Source organism: Chelonoidis abingdonii, chromosome 9, assembly GCF_003597395.2.
Source record: "Chelonoidis abingdonii isolate Lonesome George chromosome 9, CheloAbing_2.0, whole genome shotgun sequence".
Lineage (NCBI taxonomy): Eukaryota > Metazoa > Chordata > Testudines > Testudinidae > Chelonoidis > Chelonoidis abingdonii.
In genome coordinates, this window is record NC_133777.1 from 55,332,037 (window position 1) to 55,357,183 (window position 25,147).

Here is a 25,147-nt window from a genome sequence, read left to right on the forward strand (position 1 = left end):
TAGGTCATCCTGCCTCTTTTATAACACATAGGCTGCTTGGGACTAGAGTCTCCTTTGCACAAACCCACAGACAGAACACCCCAGTAGATCCTTACTCCTGGGGGAATTCTGTTCCACTGTGCATGTGCAGAATTCATGTGCTGTGCAGAATTTTTTTCCACAAAAATACATTCTTCTGGAAAGGTGCTGCAGTTACTTATTTCATCCACAAGGGACTGCTGTGGCACCAGAATACAGAGCAGGCTCCTGGGCAGGAGCAGCTCCAGCTCCAGATAGGAGAGAGAAAGAAGTTGCCTTGCTCACAGCACCCTGCCCATGGGGGCAGATCAGGAGGCATGGGATATAGAGACACAGACACCATGGGGCACCTGGGGCTGCCAGGGGGTCACAGAAGGGCTAGTGGGGGTGACAGATGGGGGCAGGGGTGGAATGGGAGTGGGGGTGCGGAGACACATGGGGACAGGAGGTGGCTAAGTAGGCGTGCACGGATACATGGGGACAGGGTCAGATGTACCTGACTAAATGAGAGAGACTATGGGTCATCCAGGGTCTGCATGGTGGTGGGTCCCTAACAAACTCTGCCCTCTCCCAAAAACCCTTTACATTGTTCTCCCACCCACACCCAACAACCCTCCAGGTTCACACCCAGCCTCCTTTCCAGCAGTTTTTCCCTCTCCCTAAGCTCCTCCACTCTCCCTGGCTTCCCCAAGCCTTTTCACTGCTCCTTAGGGGTGCAGGAAATACATTTCCACATTGTAGTTCAAATGAATTGTTGCTCAGAGTTCTGTATTAATATACCTGGTAAGGAATCTACTTGTCAAAAAACATTTCGTGAATTTTTTTTGTTGTCTGTATTGTTGTAGACACAGTTGCTGACAGATCTTTGAAATAAATTACAAAATAATTGAAACTAGCATGGTTATATTGTGTTATTTTCACAAATAAAATATGCAGAATTTTAAAATATTGGGTGCAGAATGTTTAATTTTTGGCACAGAATTCCCCCAGGAGTAGATCCTGCAGAGGCACAGAGCTGCCATAAACTATTCCTCCATCACCTCTCCCTGCTGTTAGTGTGGGAGGTGTGGCCAAAGGTAAAGTGTCAGTGCCAAGGCATCCCGGTACCTTGCAATTCCCAGGCAGGAATTACAGCCCCTTGTAGCTGTTGGCAGCCAGTGCAAGTTAAGGCAACCTGAAGGCTCCTGTGATGTATATCTGAGGACTGGACCTTTGCACAGGGTTCCTAGGTTGATAGCAGCACAAAGGTGGCTGTAAACTCTATAAGTGACTTGTTACTTTTGGCCAGTTATGCCACCTATCTTTTTATCCGTGAAGAAAACAGTATATAATCATGTGCTATTCGGGTAATGAACAAATGATCTTTCTGGGAATTCGCATCCAAATTTCTAATGCTTTGCAGAAACTACACTTTGATTTAAAAAAAAAAGGAAGAATTAAAAGCCTAACAAAATATGAATGGTTTCTCTTTCAGAGATTGGGTCCACCAAATACACTGCATTTGCTAGTCAGGGATGTGAAAAAGGTACGTTTTTGTATTATTTCCAGATACTGGGATTTATTTTCATGATTATTTTAATTTTACAAATCAATGAGGAAAGTGAATATAATGTAGATGGAAAATAAAACTGTGAAATGAAATTATAGTTTTTAAGGAAAGGGAAGTTAAATCACTAGTAGTGTAAGATACTCAGACCAGATTTAAATATACTTAATTTCTTTACATATCAAAAGAAGCTTACATACAACCTTATAGTGGAAAAATATTTCCTGGCAAAATTGCAGAATCAGAAGTTAGAGAAAATATCTACTCCATTATCCAGTTCATCTACCTGCCAATGCAGGATTGTTCTTTTCTGTGTACTTACTAGTGTGTTTTTTAGACTTCCAAGCAATGTTACTTCTACCACTTCCACTGGAGGAAAGTCACTTCCACTCTTCAGAGTTAGAAGTCATAAATCTATTATTCATTACCATCCACTGCCGATAAATGTATTGTAAGGCTTAGTATTAAATTTACTATATTTGATGGGTTTTGCATCTGTTGTTTTGCTACACAGAGTATATCTTGCATTCCTATTGCAAGGAAAACCTCAGCTGATTTCAGTGAGTTCCTCCTGAAAGTTTTCTAGGATTGGTTCAATGTATAATCCATAATGATCCACCTCAGGGTTTAATTCTTATCTAATTTTTCATTAATCACATTTTCCAATGGTACTAACTCTCTTCTGTGTATTTTTCCTATTTGTCTGTCTATCTTTCTCCTCCTGGTCATCGCATTTCCATGGCTCACTCTCATTCAGCGACAAGTTCGGGGATTTGGTTGGGTTAACATGGAGGTGATTTGTTTCCCTAGAATGTAGCTCTTTCATCATAGTTTATTGCTAAGTGGTGTTCTAGACTAAACCTTGCTGTGGTGTGCAAAAAAGGATACAGTTAGAACAGTGAAACACAGTGTTCAGTCACAGCTCTGGGAGATTTAATGTAACTGTCAACCAATCTTTAACAATATGACAGTATAGATTATACAACCTGCTTGTTTACCAAGTTTAGACTGCAGATTAACCCAACGTTCCCTGTACATGGTGGCCTGAGAATTGTAGATAATAATGAGGTGGGGGAAAAAGTTGTCCATACAGTAAAAGCTACAGTGTATTCTGACCCCTTTCACAAGCAGGAGGAAACTCGTATATCAGCATACTACACGTAATTGCTCTCTTTTTAAAAAGCAAGGAGTGTAAACAAATCCGACTTATCCTGAAATAAATAGAATAATTAAAACAAATTGTAATTTAGTAGTTTGATTTCTCATCATAGACTTGATCCAAAGTCTACTGAAGTCAATAGTAGTCTTTCCATTGACTTCGTTTGGGGACTTATCTCAAGTCCATTGAACCATTACATTAAGGACACATTATACTGTCCAATTCAGATAATTTTCTCTTTGATTTCTCTGAGAAATCACATAATTTGCAATCCCCTTTTAATTTGTAATTGTCACTTTTTATTTTAAAACACAGAGACTCACATTTTGAGGTTGAGCAAACTAAATATAGGAGTTATCTGTTTATATTCAGGTTCTTATACCATGCTCATTACCATGGAATCTGAGCACCTAGTATGCTATAGAGTTTGCAAGTACTATAATGTTCTCCATAACTGAATACACTTAGTAGCATAGTACATTTATAGTTTATGAAATTTATTAAAATTGCTTATAATCTTGTACTGTATAGAATTATTAGTGATAATATGTATACATTTGGAGTATGAGTATTATAATGATATCTCACTAAATTATTGCACAGATCATAAATATTCAAGGAATGTATTAGTGGAAATGTTGTAGTAATAAAATGCTTGTTTTAATTTTTATTAAGGGGTACAGAGAAAAAAAACCACCCACTCCATTATACAAAAAGCCAGCTTTAAACCATCTCAGAAGCAAAATTAATTCTTGCATGAATAAAACCTTAAAATAGACAAAGCTCTTCAGATTAGTTTGCAGATTGAAATCCCATTCAAACATGGAATGTAATGTTATTAATTCAGTTCAAAGAACTCAGAGTCACTGAGGGCCATCCTGCAAGCCCTGTCTCTCACGAGCAGTCCCTTTGACTTCAGAGGAACTACTTGTGCATGTGAAGCGTACTTTCATCAGTCAGGTTCTGCAGAACCAAGCCTCATGGCTATTATAAACACTTGATTTTTATTTTTGAATTAAAAACAGTTTCAATTTAATTTCTTAGCACCATGTACCTCTAGTAAGATTGGTCATCACTTAAATCTTTCAGCCATGAGATAGCCACACTAAAATTAAGCAAGTTATCTATAAAATGAAAACCTATGAAATTACATCAAATTTCCATGGAGCACATAATCAACAGAATGTGTATAAATTTTCAGCTGCATTGATTTATTAAAAATAATGTGATTGTATCCATTTTAGCAGAATTATATTAAAAACTATAAAGCTCTTGTCTTCTTCCCTTCCCTGATACATTCATAGTTCCATTACATATTATTTAACTGCTGCAAATAACTCTGTACTGATATATATGTTACCAACAACCACTGCTGAAATTCTACCCTTGGATACACAGACAGCTCCCCAAAGGAGAATTTGTCCCCAAGTAAAAATTTTCCCTGGATGAATATATTAATAATGAATAAAATATTAATGTCTACCAAGTATGAGTATAAATGTGTCATAATGTATATAGCCAGGGCAAGTCTCTGTATATGCTTTACTGTTGTTTTATATCCTAAAAATACACTTTGTATTTTGTAGGGAAATCTTCCACCCGATTATCATATCAGCCTGATAGATATTGGTCTTGTACTTGAATACCTCATGGGTGGAGCTTATCGTTGCAACTATACTCGAAAAAGTTTTCGGACCCTTTACAATAATTTATTTGGACCAAAGAGGGTAAGAACGAGTTTATGTTGTATTTCCCCATAGTGCTAATAATCAAAATAACTAATTCTCCACTTATTGAATCTTGTGTGAACTACTGTGTGTCCACTTGATCTTCATTTAACAGCCTGTGGAGTTAATATGAGGATAATGCAAAATGTCTGAGCTAAAGAATAAAGACTCAGGGTCCCAATATGTGCTAAATATGTTGTGCAAGTGTGCGCTTTCCACACTTCTTGGTAATTAACAATCCAAGTATTTCTAACTGTGGTGTTATGTATGTTTAGCCATTCCCAGCTTTAATTTGTGAGTATGACCTTCTAAAGTTATTGTAACTGCATAGAATAGTTATATATACAAAAAACATAGGGATAAACTACAGCTCAGTGAGCAAGTAATTGTAATAATACATAGGCCCGATCCAGGTAAGACAAAGGAGCTGCCTCAGAAGAGGAATAACTTTGCAAATCTCCTGTAAAAGATTGCTTCCAAGAGTAATGGCTTATTACCCAAAATAAACTGTTCTCTTGCCAAAATATAGTAGTGATTATGAAGCTAATTGAATATAAAGAGGAGTCATTTTAAGAAAATGTAATAGAATAAAGATTCTAATTTCTATGGGGAAAAAATTAAATGGGTTTGGTTTGTTTGTTTTTTAATTCAAAAATGGCCTTTTTTTTTTTTTTGTATCAGAGTCAAAGGATGATTTGGGTGGAGGGGGCAGAATAAGAAACTTTTTTTTCCCTTCCAAAATAGAATTACAGCTATTAGCCAAATAATGTTCCTGTCTATGCAAATGAAAAAAATTACTTTATTTGGCACTCTTACATCTTTGTTCTTCCCTTCCATCTAACTAGATTTTTTTTCTTTTTCTTTTAAATATGCAGCCAAAAGCTCTTAAACTTTTAGGAATGGAGGTAAGTCGGATTATTTTTTTTCATATAACTAGGAAAAACACCTTTCTGCATCATTCTGAGCTTTCTCAGTTTTACATTGATTTAATATCAATTGTATCTGACTGGAATCTTCTATTTTACAGATTACTTTTGAAACACCAGCAACCTGCTTTATATTTACGGTCTTGAGTTCTGCGTAGAGCTTTGCTCACATAATCCTCAAGCAGTTTTTTAGCAGTATTATGTAATAACACACTCCAGTGTTGGAAAATACTGTAGATAAAACAATTTTAGATACGAACACAGAAAACATAGTGATGAGAGAGAATACAGCAGCTGAGTAATTCAAGGTCAAATCCTTTTTATATTTAAAGTGCAGTTTATGCATGGAAGATTTAGGCTATGTCTACACCTATAGCAGCATATAAAGTACAGGCACTACATGTGTAGCTACATGCCACAGTGAAAGGCAGACTGCATCCACACTTGTCACTGTGGTGTGTAGCTTTGCACTGCAGTGAAAGGCTCCGGCAGTAGGAAGGAAAGGCTCTCGCAGGGGAGAGGCAGTGAGACGCTACGGAGCTGAAGACAGCAGCATAGATGTGGAAGGTACTGTTTGGGCACGTAGAGAACCATGCAGGGTATGTACCCTGGGGGTTAAGGTATGTAGGGCACTTTGCTCTTCTCACCTAAGCCAGGTCTCACACCTACACTGCTGTTTATAACTGCGCTAGCTGGACCCGCTGCATCTATACTTACATCCTTACATGTGGATTTAGCATAGACATAGCCTTAGAGAGCTCAGAGAGGGAAATTGCTTTTTCAGTCAAGTTAACTAAGTGTTATGTTAGTTATTTTCTTCCATTGTAAAACGTAGCTGATTATTTCAGAGCATAGCAGCACTGCTCTGTAGTAAACAGCCCAGAAATAAGATGGACCTGAACCAGAACCCCAGGTCTGAGCCCTGCCCCAACCACCCCAGAACTTCAGGGAAGTTTAGATTTGGATCCAAATGTTGTATCTGGGACCTGTCTCTCCCATGGACCCAAACCAGAACCCTGGTTCAGATGTCAACAAACTTTGGGAAAGCTCAGTATCTGATCTGAAGGCAGAGCTAAACATTTCTAACAGATACCTTGGAACATACCAGTTAGATACTTGGTACATGAAAAGATTAGGGACTTTTGTATATGAAGCATATAAGCAAGCTTGTATTATCACTGTATGAATAGTAGTGTTGCCAACCCTCCAGGATTTCCCTGGAGTCTCCAGGAATTAAAGATTTATCTTTTATTAAAGATTATGTCATGTGATGAAATCTCCAGGAATACATTACAACACAAAATTGGCAACCCTAGTGAACAGAGTTCTATGTCAAAGCTAAAGTCAATTGTAAAATATATATGCACAAAGGCCTATGTTTTCCAAAGCAGATAAGCAGCTTTTCCCTGTATGACGGAAGTGTAAAGGAAACTTTAATTTTCCTCTCAAATCTACTTCATATTTTCTAACAGCTTTAGGGCAAAGTGCTTAGGTTACAGATGGGAGGAAACAAGAGCTGAAGAGATGTGGTCTCATATATATACCGATGAGCTGAGCTCTGAGATATGTGGCCTTATTCATATGCAGGTTATGCAGTATTTTCTAAGAACACTTTTTGATGTTTTTATGCTTTCCTTCAGTGGCAAATGCTTTACATAGAAGAAATTGAAGTATTTTGAAGTTTAACTCTGTTTTCTCCATCTTGCACTCGGTGCAGTTCCGTCTATCTAAAAGAAAAGAAATGGTGAAAAATAAAATTAACTTTTAAAAAAAATTCCAAAGAAGTAAGAAAGTTTTTGTGCTCATGTGAAAAGAAGAGGGGATATTAAATTTCTTCATTTCTAGTTTTTATTTTCTTTACTGTTAACTATAAATTATTTGGCATTTTGCAATCATTGCTTGTTCTTTTCTACAAAAAAATGCAATTCTCGTCTTCTGATTTGAAATGACACTTGCATGTGTATGCACAGCCTTTTTCTTGAAAGACTGATAACGTTTTTTCTAAATGTATGTGAATAATGACCACTGCAATTTCTATAAGGACCACTTCTCCCTTCCTGAAATTGTTGGAAAGTAGGAAGAGGTGAGATGTATTTAAGGAATAAGTGAAGACTTCTGCTTGGAATCTCAGGTTCTAAAACTTAATTCTGAACTCTCATATAGAGCTCATGCTGCTGCATACTTCCTTAAAAGAATCCAGTGCACTTTGCATGCACAAGGATTGATGTTATAAAGTGTTTATCACCACTACTTGCACTCCATCTCTGATAGTGGAATCAAGCCCTACAAATTATCAGTAGCTCTATCTATATCTATATATGCAGTATTCTTCCTACATTATTTAAACCCTAATTTTCCCAGGCGTGGCTTTTCTCCCTTTAGGATCCTGCTCCATTGTCTGTATCTCCCTTCAGTTACTTCCATGTTTGTTCCTGTAGTAATGGCCTGTCCTCCTTATCCTTTTAGGAAATGGGATAGTTATACCTTCAATTTGTACTGCATACATATGAGGAGATTCCTTATTCAAAGGTGAACATTCCCTTTAGTATCTTAACTCTGTTCCTAAGGATTCTGTCTACCTCCCTTTGCCTGTTTTCCCTTCTCTTCATCTGCATGTTGGTTTAAAAATTGCTTTGATGCCTGATATGAAGCATTATTCTGCAGGAATAGAGATAGACCATATCAAATCAGAGAGTACAGTATAACCTGCTTATAGTGAAGCTCCACTGACAATTCAATAGAAGAAAAGTCTTAAGTTGTTTCAGTTTACTGCAAAGCAACTAGTGCAATTGCATATGCAGTACAACTCTGCTTATACTATAGCTGGTCTGTGTAAAGTGATGACTTTAATATAATAAGGTTCTACTGTATTTATAGAACACTAGTGACTCATAATGAAGCATGCAAGTAATGGTTCTGTGGCCAAAATGTTAACCCAGGAGTGCTAACCCAATGCATGATCTGTTGGTAAGGTATTATTTCATTATTTTGTTGTTGGCATTCTTTATAGAAACAAATCAGAAATTAAACTACAAAACGTGATGTAAATCAAGGAATGTAGGCTGCTTGTTAATGGGAAGTTCACATTTTCTTTTGGAAATGCCAGTAGTTATCTCCATATGTTCTTTGTGCATGGAGTAGGTCTCACAATAGCTTTCAGAATTCAGTGGCAAGGCTTTTGTTTTGCTTTCCTTTAGGATGATGAGCCTCCAACCAAAGGGAAGAAGAAGAAGAAGAAAAAGAAAAAGGAGGAAGAGATAGATATTGATGTGGATGACCCAGAAGTCAGCCGCTTTCAGTACCCATTTCATGAACTCATGGTATGGGCAGTGCTGATGAAACGGCAGAAGATGGCACTCTTTCTTTGGCAGCGAGGGGAGGAGACCATGGCCAAAGCACTTGTGGCATGTAAACTGTACAAATCCATGGCTCATGAGTCTTCAGAGAGTGAACTGGTGGATGACATCTCTCAGGATTTGGACAACAACTCAAAGTTAGTTAATTGGAGCATAGTGCATGGCTAATTTGTATATATGGGGCCATATAGACTGCTCAAAGTTATTTTTGAGCAATTGCAATTAATTTTTAAGATGGTGGGTCACAGAGATGATTGTTTGGCCCATTTTTCTGACCAACTTTTTTCATCTATGAAGTTTGAGGATGTAGGTACAAGACTGGGAGGCACGAATTTTTAAGTTATCACATCTTGAAGTCCCTCTGTGGTCTTAGGAAAATGGCTTAATGTCTCTGCCTCAGTTTCCTCCTGAATAAAATAAAATTAGCTTACCTCACTAGGTCAGGATTAACTGATGTATATGAATTCTCTGAAGAGGTAAATTTGAGTCTACTAAGTAAATTTTATCCCAAACAGTCTCACGAGAGCTGTGAAAGAAGTTGACATGTTTGAAGGAAGGTGATTAAAAATAAAAATAAGTTTAAAGGGAATGAAAATTACATGTTACTCTATGCACTCTAATTCAGTTTGTTAGTCTCTGTGCCTTATTGCTTTTTTAGTTTTAAACAAATTTCTTCAAAACTTCAAATGTAATTGGCTTTATTATAATTGTCCTTAGAATGTTAGAAATTTACAAAATGACAATTACAACGTCTATAGTGCCTGTAATCAAAGGATGAAAAATATTTTACAAGCTGTCAGGGTCTCTTTCCCGCTTTGAACTTTAGCGTCCAGAAAATGAGGACCTGCATGTCCCTTCTAAGCTTAATTCCTAGCTTAGATCTGATAATGCTGCCACCAACCAAAATATAGTGTTTGGTACACTTTCTGTCCCCAAAAAACTTCCTGGGGAAACCCTGAGATATACCCTGATCAAACTCCTTGGATTCTATACACAGAGGAAATAACTCTTTCCCCCCCCTTTTCTCCTCTCCCAGACTCTCCCTGAGAGAGGAGACCTGTTATCCAACTCCTTGGATCCTAAAACAGAGAGAAATTAACCTTTTCCCTCCTCCTTCCCTCCCAGAGACTTTCCTGAGAAGTACACTGACCAAAACTCTTGGATCCTAAAACAGACGAGGAATAAGTTTTTCCTCCCCCTTCTCTCCTTTCCCCCCACCAATTCCTGGCGGGGGTGGGGGAGTTCAGACCAGTCCCCTTGGGTCTTAGCACAAGGAACAAAATCAATGCAGGTTCTTAAACAGAAAACTTTTAATTAAGAAAGAAAAAAGGTAAAAAATTATCTCTGTAAAATCAAGATGGAGAACATGTTTACAGGATCTCAGCTTTCCCTAGACCAGAGGGACTTCCCCATCCAAAGCCTAAGTAATACCGTTAACAGCCAACAGAGGTGAAAGTATCCTTTCCACAAAATACACATTTGCAAATAAAAGGAAAACAAACATAAATCTAATCCACTTTCAATTTGAAAGTATCTTGTCTCCCGATTGGTCCTTTGGTCAGGTGTCAGCCAGGTTCACTGAGCTTGTTAACTCTTTACAGGTAAAAGAGACATTAACCCTTAACTATCTGTTTATGACACAAGCAATAATGACATTTCCAATCAATAGCTTCTTAAGCACCAGAGTTAATTATCATTTATATTTATTTGTGGGTGGAAGTTTTGCATGCTAGCACAAATCGTGATTGAGGCCCAGTTGTGCTTGATTCTGTACAAAGACATGGGAAAACACTGTCCCAACCCAAAAGAGTTTACAATCAGATTTAAGGGAACACTACAATTTTTAAGCAAAGTTTATCCAATTCTTTTTGCATGTCTCCTTTTCTTCAGAGATTTTGGCCAACTGGCTGTTGAGTTGTTAGATCAATCCTATAAACATGATGAACAGGTTGCCATGAAATTACTGACCTATGAACTGAAAAATTGGAGTAACTCCACCTGCCTAAAACTTGCTGTGGCAGCTAAACACAGGGACTTCATAGCTCACACCTGCAGCCAGATGTTATTAACAGACATGTGGATGGGGCGACTACGCATGCGGAAAAACCCAGGCCTTAAGGTATTTCTTCTACACAATTGCAGTAATTTCCTTGGCACTGATGTTGAAGATACAGCTAAGGCATATAGTATTGTATCAGATTTAGTATATTTATTCATATAACCATTCAGCCCCCTAATTATAGGGGTGCTTTAAAAGTATTTCTTTTGTGAAGCTAATATTTCTGGCTCCTAATCTCAGAATATTGAAGTGACAACATCCCCATGGCAGAGGGAGTGTAGAAGGCAATAAAAGGCTTAGTATGCTTTAAATCTGGAAGCAAAGCCAGATAAATGACAAAAGTGTTCATTTAAGTTTATACCCTGGCCATGAAAACTGGTTATATGACATGAGAAGCTAAAAGACATTCATCATGTTCAGATACTACTGTGGTGAAGGGCACATAATGAAGGATGAGAGAGAGAACAAACCACATGTGACAGATGCTAGTCACATCTCTTAATGCAGTACTGGAAGGAGCTCAGATAATACAGTGAAAAGGGTGGTATAAGAACCTATGCAGAATAAGGTAGAATGATGGGGGGAAAAACACTTTTTTTAGAAAGACTCTTTTCTTGTTTTGAGTGCTTGAACACATGTTCTGCTGATTTCTCTCTCTTTCCATTGATGAGACTCAGGTGATTGTTCAAGGGTGGGTTCAAAGAATGAATAACTGCTAAACATGAATAATGTTAAGTGGGGCCAAGGGGAGACACATAATACACACAGTGTGAGGAGTGTTTTGGTGTTGCTTGTGAAGAGGATAATATATTATTTTCTGGTCTATTATCAGGTGAAGTCCTTCTCTCATTCTATATTGTTAAAACTGCCTTCCACATGTAGGCCTGTCACCTTGGTGTCATCTCCAACCCATCTCTCGTTTTCTCATTTTCAGGTCATCACCAAATCCAGTTGATTTTTCACACCATAACATCTACAAAATCCATCTATATTTTTCTTCTTCTCCTGCCAACATCCTGATCCATTCTCTGTTTTTCACTCTCCTTGACCTGTCTCATCTTCATCTCTCTCACTTTTCACTTTCCCACTTCTCTCCAACTTAAATTACTCAAAATCTTGAATCATAGCTCATGATCCTTTCCCTTCTTTCAGATCACATCTCTCTCCCTTGTTAAATCTATTCACTGACTCCCTTCCTGTTCCATGCAAAATTCAGCCTTCCCTAACCTTCCAGTTCTATGCTCCTCATCTGTATGTCCCCCAAACCTTCTATTCTCATTCCTTCCCCTCACTACTCCTTTTATCTCCTTCTCCAACTCTTCTTATGTGCATGCTATCTCTCATGCTTAGAAAGCTTTCCCAGTTGTTGTTTGCTAAGCTTCCCCCTTTTATTCTTTCAAAACTCTTCTGAGGACCCACCTGTTTCATATCAGAATGTAATTTATAAGCTTTGGTATGAACCCTGCTCCCCTCACCATCCTGCTGTGTGTTGTTCCACTGAATTGAGCTATTGAACCCTGTCCTGCAACACTTTTACCTTCTGGTGTGTTTTATTGCAATGCATCTACCAAGATGAGTCTTCCAGAGCAAGTTCCATGTTATATATTAATATATATTACAGTTAGGGGGACCAGATGTCCCAATTTTATAGGGACAGTCCCGATTTTGGGGTCTTTTTCTTAATAGACTCCTATTACCCCACACCCCTGTCCCGATTTTTCACATTTGCTGTCTGATCACCCTAATTATACTGCCATGTGTAATACTGGTGCTTGATAAATATTAATTATTTCAGTAGCTTCCTGTATGTTGAATGTTGTTCAGAGACATGATAGCAACAAAAGAAATAATGTTGTTTTAAACAAAATCTAATGATGTTATCAATGATGCATTGAATTGATACCTCTTTTCTTGCCCAGGTTATAATGGGGATTCTCTTCCCACCCACCATCCTATTCCTAGAGTTTCGCAGTTCTGATGATTTTTCCTATCAGACATCAAGAGAAAATGAAGATGGCAAAGAAAAAGAGGAGGAAAATGTGGTTGGTACTATACCTTATCATGAGGGTTGGCAACCTTTCAGAAGTAGTGTGCCGAGTCTTCATTTATTCACTCTAATTTAAGGTTTCGCGTGCCGGTAATACATTTCAACTTTTTAGAAGCGGTCTCTCTATAAGTCTATAATATATAACTAAACTATTGTTGTATGTAAAGTAAATAAGGTTTTTAAAAAGTTTAAGAAGCTTCATTTAAAATTAAATTAAAATGCAGAGCCCCCTGGACCGGTGGCCAGGACCAGTCAGCTTGCGTACCGCCTTCGGCATGCGTGCCCTAGGTTGCCTACCCTGCCTTGTCAGAATGCTCTTAAGTTCTCCAGCAGACTTAATATCCAGATTTGCCTACAATTATGCCATTGGCCACTTCAGATTGAAATCTGCAGCTTTCCCATGCCACCTGCTTGTGTAGAAACAAAAATCCCTGTGTGTTCTAGTACTGGGAATATATGGGCCACATTATCAGCCAGTGTAAATTGATGTAGCTGTATTGAGGTCAGTGGAGGTATGCCAATTTACAACAGCTAAGAACCTTGCCTTGTATTTTTCAAAGTGCAATGGAACTGGATAATTAGAGAATAGAGTCCTATTGTTCAGAAGGAAGCTTCTTCTTCGAGTGCTTGCTCATATCCATTCTAGTAGGTGTGCGCGCGCCGCGTGCACGTTCGTCGGATACTTTTTACCCTAGCAACACTAGGTGGGCCGGCTGGGCGCCCCCTGGAGTGGCGCCGCCATGGCGGCTGATATATAGCCCTGCTGGCCCAACCGCTCCTCAGTTCCTTCTTGCCGGCTACTCCGACTACACAGGTCATCCTGATATCTTGGTTTTCTCACTTAAGAGACTCCAGTCTACATTTCGTATTATCTACACAGGTCGAAACACTTCTTACAACAGTTCTTTCCAATCGCCTCACACATCCTCATCTTCTACAATCTCACCGTATTAGGGTAAGTTGGCCTAACTCTTGCTAACAGAGACTGTCATGCATTAAGATCCTCTACAAATCCCTGTCGTTCTTTCTCTACTTTCCACAGGTAACAAATTGTTAATTCAAAAGTTAAGATGACTACTCACCGTGTAAAACCAGAATTTTACCAATAGGTGCATATATCAATTCATAGATCTTTTTCCAATAGGACAGCTCGTTCTTTTGTTTCCTTCTCTTCTATCCCTTTCGGGAGCCTGTATCAGCATTTGCATCCTGGAGACAGAAACTGCAGCTTGGTCACCAATACAATGTCACCTATGAGAGATTTTTCAGTCATGATGCTCAATCATCTGTTCAGCTTACAGAAAAACAAAGGTTATTCACTTTGTAACTGTGTCTTCAGATGTGTTTGCTCATATCCATCTAGTAGGTGTTGCGGGCCGTCGTGCACGGTCGTCGGATACTTTTACTCCTAGCAATCACTAGGTGGCCGGCTGGGCGCCCCTGGTAGTGCGCCGCGCGTATCCGTGCGCGCTGCAGCTCGGTATTTTCCCTCACGCCCATCCGCACCTGGATTCCCCTCTGACTATATAGCCTGCCGGGCCCAACCGCTCCTCAGTTCCTTCTTGCCGGCTACTCCGACAGTGGGGAAGCGAGCGGTGTGTGGACGAGAAGAAAACAGTTACAAAGGTGAGTACCTGTTTTCTTCTTCGAGTGCTTGCTCATATCCATTCTATAGTAGGTGATTCCCAAGCCTTACCTAGGCGTGGGTCGGAGTGAGACATTGCCGAAGCAAGACTGCTGTTACCGAAGGCGCATCGTCTCGAGATGTCAACCGCGCATAGTGCGATGTAAAAGTGTGCATGGACGACCAGGTAGCCGCCCGGCATATGTCTGGATGGGGACTTGGGCCAGGAAAGCAGCCGAAGAGGCTGAGCCGAGTAGCAATGGGCGGTGATGCGACCAGCGGGGCGTGAGCCAATTCGTAGCACGTCGGTCAGATACACGAGGTTACCATGATGAAATCCTCTGGAAGTTACAGGGAGACCTTTCATACGCTCTGCCACTATGCTATGAATAACTGAGGCGAGCGTTTGAGGCTTTAGTTCTGCTGATGTAGAATGGCGGGCCCGCGGACATCTAAGTGTTGCAGCTGCTGGTCCGGCGGCAGTGTGCGGCTTCGGAAAGAAGACCGGCAGGAAAATATCTGGTTAGATGGAATGGTTGAGACGACCTTCGGAAGGAAGGCTGGTATGGTTCGTAGCTGCCACACTTCGCATCTTGTGAGAAGATGGTGGTCTCTCAGGTATTCCATAAGCAGATAAATAGCTCCTACGGAGCCCTTCTCCGATGTCTGCTCGAGTCCGAGGCTGGGAGGGATTCGGATGCTCAAGGCCCTCAGCAGTGGCCCTTTTGGACTCCGTTGGGTACCCATCAGAGCCAGTGGCCGCACACGCAGCCTCCGCCTCGCCTCCGTTGCTCAGTTGACCGAGGGGTCACCCAAGTTCCACGGTGAGCAGACCACCGGGCGGCACACTATGGTTAAACAGTGCGCATCTCACCATGATGCAAGCCGCAGAATGCGGCCATCCGGACCAAGAGTTCCCTTCAAGGACCCTGTTGGTCCCGGAGTCTCGTCCTCATGCTTTCCCCGACGAGGCTGTGCGCGGAACATACCACATCTAGGGCCACCGCTACCGACCTGCACGGCGCACCAGGCACTTCTACGGCGGGTGTGCTCTGAACATATATCTGCCAGTGGAGGTAACGTTTCGCCGAGGTGGGACGACGCCCCGATAGTCATAATCCCTCACGGAGGCCCCGACCGCGCTAGCGCTCCTCGTTATTTCGTACGCATCCTAGGCACGGCCGATACCGCATCTGGCAGACCCCGGCTTCGGTGCTGCCAACCGGCAACAGGGTGTTGCGCAAATAGCATGGTGCCCTCCACAGGGTACGATACCTGTCAATGTTCATCCTCCGCCTTGCTCGTGGGTGGTCCAGTGCGGTCAACGAGCTGAGAGGCGGCACGGGTCAGCGCAAGTCACCTGCGCCCAAGTCTAGAGAGGCAAGCGTCGAATGGACCTCCGTGCGGCAGGAGATTTACTCTCCTGGGGGCTCCAGCTCCGAATCGCCAATGCAACAGGCCCTAACTTGAGCCGTTTACAGTTTTTACACCTTGGAGTCAGTGGAGAAATTTCAACTTGACCTTCTCGCCACAGGCACTCTCGCAAGAGTTCTCTCGGCGCTCATGCAGCAGGGTAAGAAGGTGGCGCGCACCCCCTTCAGGCTTCTATACGATGCCGGCAGACTCCGAGAGCTAGAACTCTCGCATCAGGGGTCGCTATGAGGCGCACTTTCAAATGGCTGCAAGCGTCCGGCTTACCGTCGTCGAAGGTCCAATACACTTTATACAGGACCTCCCCCTTTGACGGCCCAGCTGGTTCCCTCTTCTCGCCAAAGACGGACCCTCGCCGCCAAAGTCTTAAGAGACAATCGCGTCATAAAGCGGCTCGCGTGGGAATGCACACTGCCGCAGATGCAAAGACGGCCCTTGCGCCCCAGGCCGAATGACGGTCTACCGCCCACGCTCGGCCGTGAGAGAAGACTTCTCCAGGCGCAAGAGGCAGGGACCTCTCGTAAGACTGCCAGGTGCTGGCCCTCAAGGTAGCTGTAACCGCTCCGCTCCCGCCAACACCTGGCCTGCGGGGGGGACCGAAACCCAGCTTTTGGAAGGTGCGCTCGAGGAGCACCCGTACCGAGGTCCTCCAGGATCCACCTCAGTTTTCAACCGCCTCGCCGCTTTCCTCCGCTGCTTGTTGGTCCCCAGCTAAACATCAGGACCGCTGGGTCTCTCACACGTGTGGAACGGTGCCGCTACGCGTCTGCAGTTTTTCTTCGACCTCCCCCTTCCCACCCTCCCTCCCGGTCCCTCTTCAGGTGACCCCTCTCACGAGCAACTCGCTCCTACAGGTACAGTGTTCAATAGCTCCTTCACATTAGGAGCCATAGAGGAGGTTCCAGAGGCCATTGAGAGGCAGAGGGTTCTATTCCATACTCCGATTCCTGATGGCAACGGCGAAGGCGCCGCCTTCGTCCCATCCTTGGACCTGCGACTCTGAGACAAGTATTCTCAGGAAAGCCAAGTTCCGCATGGTCGGCCTGGGAAACATCATTCCTTCGCTCGATCCCGGGATTGGTATCGCTGCTCTCGACAGGAGCGGACGCATATGTCTATATGGCGATCATATCCCACCGCACAGGACGTTTCACTCGTTGTCGTAGGTGAAACGCGTCCGTCACTACCAAGTTTGCAGTTCGTGCCTTCGGCCTTCCTCGCCGCCCCTCGAGTTTGTTACCCAGTGTATGGCTAGTAGTAGCGCCTACCGCCGTCGTCGTTCACATCCCATGTTTTTCCCTAGCCTCGACGACTGCTTGATTCGGGGACGTCCTGAGGCAAGGTAGCCGGCATGCTACAGTTCAATCCAGAGATCCTGTCTCTCTGCGTCTCGGATTTGATTCATCAACTCGAGAAATCCCTCCTACGCTTTCCCAACACACGGAATAGAATTCATAGGATCACTGCTGGACTCGAATCGAGCAACAGCCAGCTGGCCTCCTCATACGATGTTCAGAGCGTATAGTTTCCTCGCTTTCAGAGGTTCCATCGCCTTCCCACACCACTGCCCTGTACCGTCTCGGCCCTCCTTGGCACATGGCTGCAGTGCACCTTTGTCTACAAGCACGCGAGGCTACGCATTGCCGCCCTCTACAAACGTCTGCGCTCCGCTTCAGTCTTTTCGGGCCACGACGGGACTGCCCTGGACATGGTAGTGCACTAATAACGTCTCACGTGGCTGGGCTTCCCTCAATTGGTGGCTGGCATCCCCGCCCTACGTGTTGCGCCGGTCGACCGCTTCACTGTGCACTCAACCCTCGACTACCCTGGACGATGGATGCTTCCGCTCTGGCAGATGGGCGGCACAGCCTGGGCCATTCTGCAACACCAAGGGTTGGTCCTTACCAGAGCTCCAAATCCACATCAATGTCCGGGAGCTAAGGGCAGTCCGCTTGGCAATGCCAGCATTTCCGCGAGCAGCTACAGGGCTGTTGTGTTGCCATTTTCACCCCCGACAACACGACGGCCATGTATATAAACAAACAATGGAGAGAACACGATCTTCCCCTCTTTGCCAAGAGGCTCCGTGAAACTGTGGGAATTTTGCAGTAGCCCAGCTCGATCGACTATGCTAGCCTCTGCTCCTCCCAGGGGCCGGAATACGACTAGCGGACCGAGCTGAGCAGATCGTTCCTGAACACACGAATGGTGCCATCCGGTCCCGGACGTTCTGTTTTCTGTCTTCCGAGGTGGTGCTTTCCCCAGATAGCCTGTTCCCTCCAAGGACAACAGGAATTGTCAGATGGTCTTGCTCACGCTAACAGGGCCGCTCCACCGGGCTCCCTCTCGGACGCCTTCTCATTCCATGGGACGAAGGGCGCTCCGTGTATGCGGTGTCCCCCGTTCCGCGTTGAGGCACAGGGTCCTTGCTCAACTGCGCAGGGGACCTAAGCGCCAGATGACTTGATGATCGCTTCCCGTCATGGCCCCCCCTGCGGCAGTATTGCGTACACCATGCTGCTCGACCTGTCCCGGGCGGCCTCCAATATCACTACCTCTCTACCCGGACCTTATACCACAGGACTTCGGCAGGCTTCGGTAAACCCAGACCTCCGTCCCTACACCTGACAGCATGGCTGACTTTGGTGTTTGAACGAGTCTGAGCGTCAGGTGCTTGTCAGCGGAGGTCCAACAAGGCCCTTGTTAGGTGCAGGAAACCCTACGCGGGCCACTTATCTTCGCGAAAAGTGGGAAGCGATCCTCATGCTGGGTGTGCACGAGTGTCTCCATGGTCCCGACTTGCCGTCCAGTCTCTGTAAGTCTTGCGACCCTTGACTTCCCTATCTCAAGGCCAGGGCTAAGCCCGCTCTTCCAATTAGGGTCCCCATCTAGCCGGAAATCTCCACCTTCCATCCTGGAGAGTCTGTAATCGTCCACCGTTTCCACACCCCACATTTCGCAGGTTCCTTAAAGGATGGAGAGAGCTTTACCCTCGGTTAAGCCTCCTTCCCTACGTGGATCTGAACCCTGGTATCTCTCTAGATCGCATGGGGCCCCCCTTGTTGAGCCGTTAGCGACCTGCTCCTTACTAGATCTTGTCATGGAGCAACGTCCTTCCGGGTAGCTATCACCTCTGCCAAACGAGTATCCGAGCTCTGTGGCTGGGCGTAGCACCCAACCTACACCATCTTCTAGTGCGGGAGATAAGGTGCAGCTACGACCATACCAGACTTCCTTCCGAACCGTCCGTCTCACCAATTCCATCTTTAACCAAGATATTTTCCTGCCGGTCTTCTTTTCCGAAGCCGCACACCTGCCTGCCGGACCAGCAGCTGCACACCTTGAGATGTCCGCGGGCCCGCCATTCTACATCAGCAGAACTAAAGCCTCATAGACGCTCCGGCCTCAGTTATTCATAGCATCAGTGGCAGAGCGTATGGAAGGTCTCCCTGTAACTTCCAGAGGATTTCATCATGGGTAAACCTCGTGTATCCTGACGACGTGCTACGAATTGGCTCACGTCCGGCTGGTCGCATCACCGCCCATCATGCTACTCGGCTCAGGCCTCTTCGGCTTGCTTTCCTGGCCCAAGTCCCCATCCAGACATATGCCGGGCGGCTACCTGGTCGTCCATGCACACTTTTACATCGCACTATGCGCGGTTGACCATCTCGAGACGATGCGCCTTCGGTTAGTAACAGCAGTCGTTGCTTCGGCAATGTCTCACTCCGACCCACCGCCTAGGTAGGCTTGGGAAATCACCTACTAAGAAATGGATATGAGCAAGCACTCGAAGAAGAAAACAGGGTACTCACCTTTGTAACTGTTGTTCTTCTCCGTCCACACACCGCCGCCTTCCCACTGTCGGAGTAGCCGGCAAGAAGGAACTGAGGAAGCGGTTTGGGCCGGCAGGCTAATATATCAGTAGGAAAAGGAATGCCGCAGGATGGGCGTGAGGAGAACAATAAGCGGCGCTGCACTCCAGGGGCGCATGCGGCCACTAGGGGGCGCGGCCGGACCACCTAGTGTTGCTAGGGTAAAAGTAATCGACGAACACGTAGCACGCGGCGCCGCACACCTACCTAGATGGATATGAGCAACACATCTCGAAGAACAACAGTTACAAAGGTGAAGTAACCTTTGATTTTTCTGTATCAGCTGAACAGATGATTGAGCATTCGCATGACTGAAAAAATCTAGCTCATAGGTGGACATTGATATTGGTGACCAAAGCTGCAGTTTCTGTCTTCCAGGATGCAAATGCTGATACAGGCTCCCGACAAGGGAGATGAAAGAGAATGGAAACAAAAGAACGAGCCGTCCTATTGGAAAAAAAAGAATCTATGAATTTGATATACTGCACCTATTGGTAAAAATTCTGGTTTTACACGGTGAGTAAGTCATCTTAACTTTGGATTATTAACAATTTGTTACCTGTGGAAAGTAGAGAAAGAAGACAGGGATTATGTAGAGGATCTTAATGCATGACAGAGTCTCTGTTAGCAAGAGTTAGGCTAACCTGTATACCCTAATACGCTAGAGATTGTAGAAGAATGAGGATTGTGTGAGGCGATTGGAAAGAACTGTTTGTATAGAAGTGTTTCGACCTCGTGTGTAGATAATACGAAATGTAGACCTGGTAGTCTCTTAAGTGAGAAAACCAAGATATCAGGATGACCTGTGTATAAACAAAATGCAGCTGTTGCTTATTATTGTCTGTAACAAAAGTATAAATGCTTGCTGTAATTGTTTACCTGTTGAGAGACCTGTCCGGGACTGGGGCAACCCTGTGTTCTAGGGCACTCCCTCCCTCAATTGCAATTGCTTGAGAAATAATAAAGTATCTGACTCTGCTGCACCCAAACAAAAAGTGAGAAATGAGTTTTTCTCCGACATACCTTATATTAATTTAAAACAAAATAATAGGAAAACATCTTGATATATAGTTTAAAGAACAGGTATCAACAAAATACACTTTGGCCTTGGCATCTGTTTCTCTTACGAATTTATACTGCTTCTAGCATCGTTGTACGTGAGCACATAACAAAATTCACATCGCACATGGTCTAACGCCCATTAAAACTTAAAGAGACATAGTTAAAACCTTTTAAATTGTTTTTCCATCTTCAGTGCTGCTTTATTATATCTAATTTTTTTAAATATCAAAAAGTTCAAAGGTCTCCACTCATTCTGGACTTCCAGCTTGTGACACCTGTGGCCATTATTTCCCCATTTGACTTTTATTAAGGTTGTAAGCACTCAGTATATTTTGAAAATCAGCCCCTAGCTTCAAGAGAAGACCAAGAGATGATTTGATTGCAGTCTATAAGTACCTACATAGGGAACAAATATTTAATAATGGTCTCTTCAATCTAGCAAACAAAGGTATAACGTGATCCAATGACTGGAAGTTGAAGCTAGACTAATTTAGACTGGAAATAAGGTAATTTTTTAACAGTGAGTAATTAACCGTTGGAACAATTTACCAAGGATTGTGGTGGACTCTCCATCACTGGCAATTTTTAAATCAAGATTTCATGCTTTTCTAAAAGATCTGTTCTAGGAATTATTTTGGGAAATTCTATGGCCTGTGCTATATAGGAGGTCAGTCTAGATGCTCACAAGGTCCCTTCTGGCCTTGGTATCTATGAAACTTGAAATCCAAAATTAGTGGACAACTATGAATATTTTCCTGAATATTAGGTTTTGTTTCTGCTGATATACACTTATGTTCTGTACTTTATACATTTAAACTTGCTGCAAATGACTTTTTGTACTAATTTTGGAATGATCTCAAGTAACTAAATGCTGTCTATGCAGCCATGGATAAAGCAGTTACTGTGTAACAGCCCTGCACACTAATGCCTAGAGTCCATGGACATAAAAGATTCTTTTTTCCAGATATCATACCTGGGTTACCTAATGCTGTTCAATTATATAATCTTGGTGCGGATGGACCGCTGGCCCTCGCTCCAGGAATGGATTGTCATCTCCTATATTGTGACTCTGGCTTTAGAGAAAGTAAGAGAGGTAATGTGAATCACACCAATAACTGCTATTTTACATTATCCTGGGGAAGAACTTGCCATTTATAAATAAATGGTGAATGAGGGCTGGAGGAGTAGTGTAAACAGGCAAGCCTTGCATGAGGCAGGAGATTCCCTTCCCTGCACCTCTTCCAAATCCATGCCAGTGCAGGGGGACTTCAACTATTACCCACACCAGGATTCTCAGAACCCTCCTGCCTGAGCAAAAGAGCAGTCAAAAATTCCACTAGGTCATTTCTGCAGTTTCCTGAATTCACTGCCCCTTTCATATGTGTATTTTCCTGGGAGGGCATGAGGATATAATCCCTAAATAGCCTTCTGTTATGCACAATTAATGTATGTTGCATTGATCAGTTATAGTATATGATGAAGAGGTTGGGAGGGAGAAACGTGTTTTATATGTAAATTTGCAGTAGTATTTAATTTATTATCATCTCGGCTCTTACGGATTGGTAGTACAGCACAAAAACCCCACTCCCAAATCAATTCACCCCACTGTAGTTCCCTCCCAGTCTGTTTCCCCTCCAACCCACCATGTTCCTAAAATAAACACCTCATATAATTTTGATTTGGACATAAATGTGGACAAAAAGTTAATGGGCCGCAGCCGGTGAATTAAGTGACAATCCTATTAAGTTATGAAATCCTATGGTTAAATGAAAGTTTGGTCAAAATAGAAAAATTAAATGGAGTCTGTAAGCAGCCATGTGCTCTGCTGCAGGGGCAAATCCTGGTCCTGATGAAACCCATTACACCCAGTCAGACTATCCTCTGTCTCACCACCATTATTTAAAAAATGCACTCCATAGATTTTCTTCAGGATTTTTTCCCTTTGCTTTTAGATTCTGATGTCGGAGCCAGGCAAGCTGAGCCAGAAAATAAAAGTCTGGCTGCAGGAATACTGGAATATCACTGATATGGTGGCTATTTCAGTATTTATAATTGGAGCAATTCTTCGCCTACAGAACCAGCCTTACATGGGTTATGGAAGAGTAATCTACTGTGTGGATATCATTTTCTGGTACATTCGAGTACTGGATATCTTTGGTGTGAACAAGTATTTGGGACCCTATGTCATGATGATTGGAAAAATGGTTAGTACATCTGTAGCTAGAGGCTTGCTTTAAGGACGCATCTTAAACTATGTAAGAAAGCAGATTTGGGAAAGTAAAATCATTTCTTCTTCTAGATTTGGGAAAGTAAAATCCCACAACTGTTGCTCATCTGATTTGGTCTGTGAATAAGGGCTGCAGAATGGGGCTCTCAGTCTTGACTCATGAATTACATTCTCCCACAGAGATTTTGAATATACTAATAATAAACTTTATTCAAGAGAGAATATTTCTTAAACTGTTTCAATACCCTGTATCCTTAACACCCTGTTTTTCTGTCCTATTGCAGTCTCTTCAGAATAGTCTACTTAATCAGTATGAGTCTCAGTGAACCATTTTAGGGTATTTCCCTTCAGAAAAGTGAGATTTAAAATTTATAAGCTTAGAGTCTGATTCTCAGAGGTCCTTTTAGGATCTTCAACTCCCATTGACTTCAGTTAGAATTGTGGTTGCCCAGAGCTTGTGGTTCTTAATATCAAAGCCAGACTGGCTTTCCTTCATCAAAGCATAGTATTAAACCCACTTCCAGTTAATGGAACTAATATATTTGAAGCTTTGTGCTGCCAATAATGTAACAACAGGCTCCGATAAAATTATCCTCCTTAGCATATAATAAACCCAGTATACACATACTCATAAGGAGGAGGGGAGCGCTCTGGGGAGCCCATTTGATTTTCCATTGAATTGAATATAACTGTAACTAAGAAAGGTGGTGAGACTACAACACAGAGTTCTGTTAAGGTGAACTTTGCTGGAACATATGCATTTTGGGTTTCAGGCTCCTAGATCACTTAGGTGACTGAAAATTTTGCCATCTGTTCCTAAAAAATATATTGAGTATATATCGATGATATGAGGGAGTATTCAACTTGAGAGTGGTGAGGCCCTTCTTTTAGCACTTAGAGATGAAAATACCTTTCACTTGGTGCATTCCAAAGTCAAAATGTTGCTCTTCAGAAGTGTTTGTATGTGAGCCTCTCGGGCAGAGGTGGCTTAGCAGCGAACAGAGAGGGAAAGCACCACCAGCAACAGAGAAATCATCGTATTTCTTCCTTTCAAGTCAGTGGCAGAATTTTTACAAGAGCCACTGTCCTACATGTTGTTGCCTGTGTGTTCAGGGAAAGTATGACTAGAATGAGTTCAAATATATACTCTTGTCACCGGCCCAAGCACTTATATGAAGATGCTCACTCTGCTTTCGCTTTCTGAACATAAGTACATTATTTGTTTGCTGCTATTGTCATTGCTGTTGTTATACATTTTCATGGCACCATAAATGTACACCATACCATGCAAGGCATAGAAAAGTTCATAGGCCCAGAACCTCCACCTGAGGAGCACACAGTCTTACTCAGGAGAGGTGCTGCAAATGTGGCTTTAAGCCACCTTTGTGCAACCCAGATCCTGGGACCCTGAAAGTTGCTTTGATTTGAACTGACTCACTTCTGCCCAAGGGCCATTACAGAAGCAAGAGATTGCCAGGGCACAAGTATGCTTTCTAATCTAGCAGTTAACACTGTGACCAGTTGTGCTGGATTGAGAGGTCTCTTGGCTTGGCAGGGCAGGGTAAAGTGTGCCTAATGCAGGGGGAATCTGGTCTGTAAAGCCATATAGTCTGATACTCCTTTTAGTCAAAAAAACATATTATCTGTTTAACCGGATCTTGGGTGTTGTTTTTTTACACTTAGTATGTTTTCAGCTCATGACAGATATTTGTACCAGCATAATAATATCTGGGAAACAACTAGTTTGGGGGATTTTTTTTTTATTCTCATGAATCTTTCTTGGTGGTTTTCCTGCACACATTCTCCTACACACATTCTTTCATATATGTAACCTCTGATTATGACAAAAATATTTGTATGGTCCCTCTGTCCAGATGATTGACATGCTGTACTTTGTGGTCATCATGCTTGTGGTTCTGATGAGTTTTGGAGTAGCCCGCCAAGCTATCCTGCACCCAGATGAGGAGCCCTCTTGGAGACTAGCCCGCAACATCTTCTATATGCCCTACTGGATGATCTATGGAGAGGTGTTTGCAGACCAGATAGACCGTAAGAGTAGAATTCATAGTAAGATTCTGTTTCCTGTTTCT

The 25,147-nt window shown here is 42.8% G+C and overlaps 3 protein-coding genes across 3 annotated transcripts in view; all 3 read left to right on the plus strand.

Moving 5' to 3' along the window:
• LOC116822295 (transient receptor potential cation channel subfamily M member 1) overlaps positions 1-5,704 on the plus strand; it is a 35,974-nt gene extending 30,270 nt beyond the window's left edge. Inside the window, exons 11-13 of the mRNA XM_032776063.2 lie at positions 1,493-1,543; positions 4,310-4,450; positions 5,326-5,704. Coding sequence (XP_032631954.2) covers positions 1,493-1,543; positions 4,310-4,450; positions 5,326-5,523 — 390 coding nt within the window. The 3' untranslated portion in view covers positions 5,524-5,704. The remainder of the gene's footprint in view (positions 1-1,492; positions 1,544-4,309; positions 4,451-5,325) is intronic.
• Positions 5,705-8,445: 2,741 nt separating this feature from the next.
• On the plus strand, positions 8,446-20,185 carry LOC142047291 (transient receptor potential cation channel subfamily M member 1-like). The gene is made up of 4 exons (XM_075069087.1): positions 8,446-8,869; positions 10,623-10,851; positions 12,711-12,833; positions 20,147-20,185. Exons 1-4 carry the CDS (start codon positions 8,694-8,696, stop codon positions 20,183-20,185), a joined length of 567 nt encoding a protein of 188 aa, XP_074925188.1. The 5' UTR covers positions 8,446-8,693.
• A 1,582-nt stretch (positions 20,186-21,767) lies between these two features.
• The window catches only part of LOC142047292 (transient receptor potential cation channel subfamily M member 1-like), a 28,410-nt gene continuing 25,030 nt past the window's right edge, over positions 21,768-25,147 (plus strand). The window contains exons 1-3 of the mRNA XM_075069088.1: positions 21,768-21,923; positions 22,783-23,034; positions 24,932-25,106. Coding sequence (XP_074925189.1) covers positions 21,768-21,923; positions 22,783-23,034; positions 24,932-25,106 — 583 coding nt within the window. The remainder of the gene's footprint in view (positions 21,924-22,782; positions 23,035-24,931; positions 25,107-25,147) is intronic.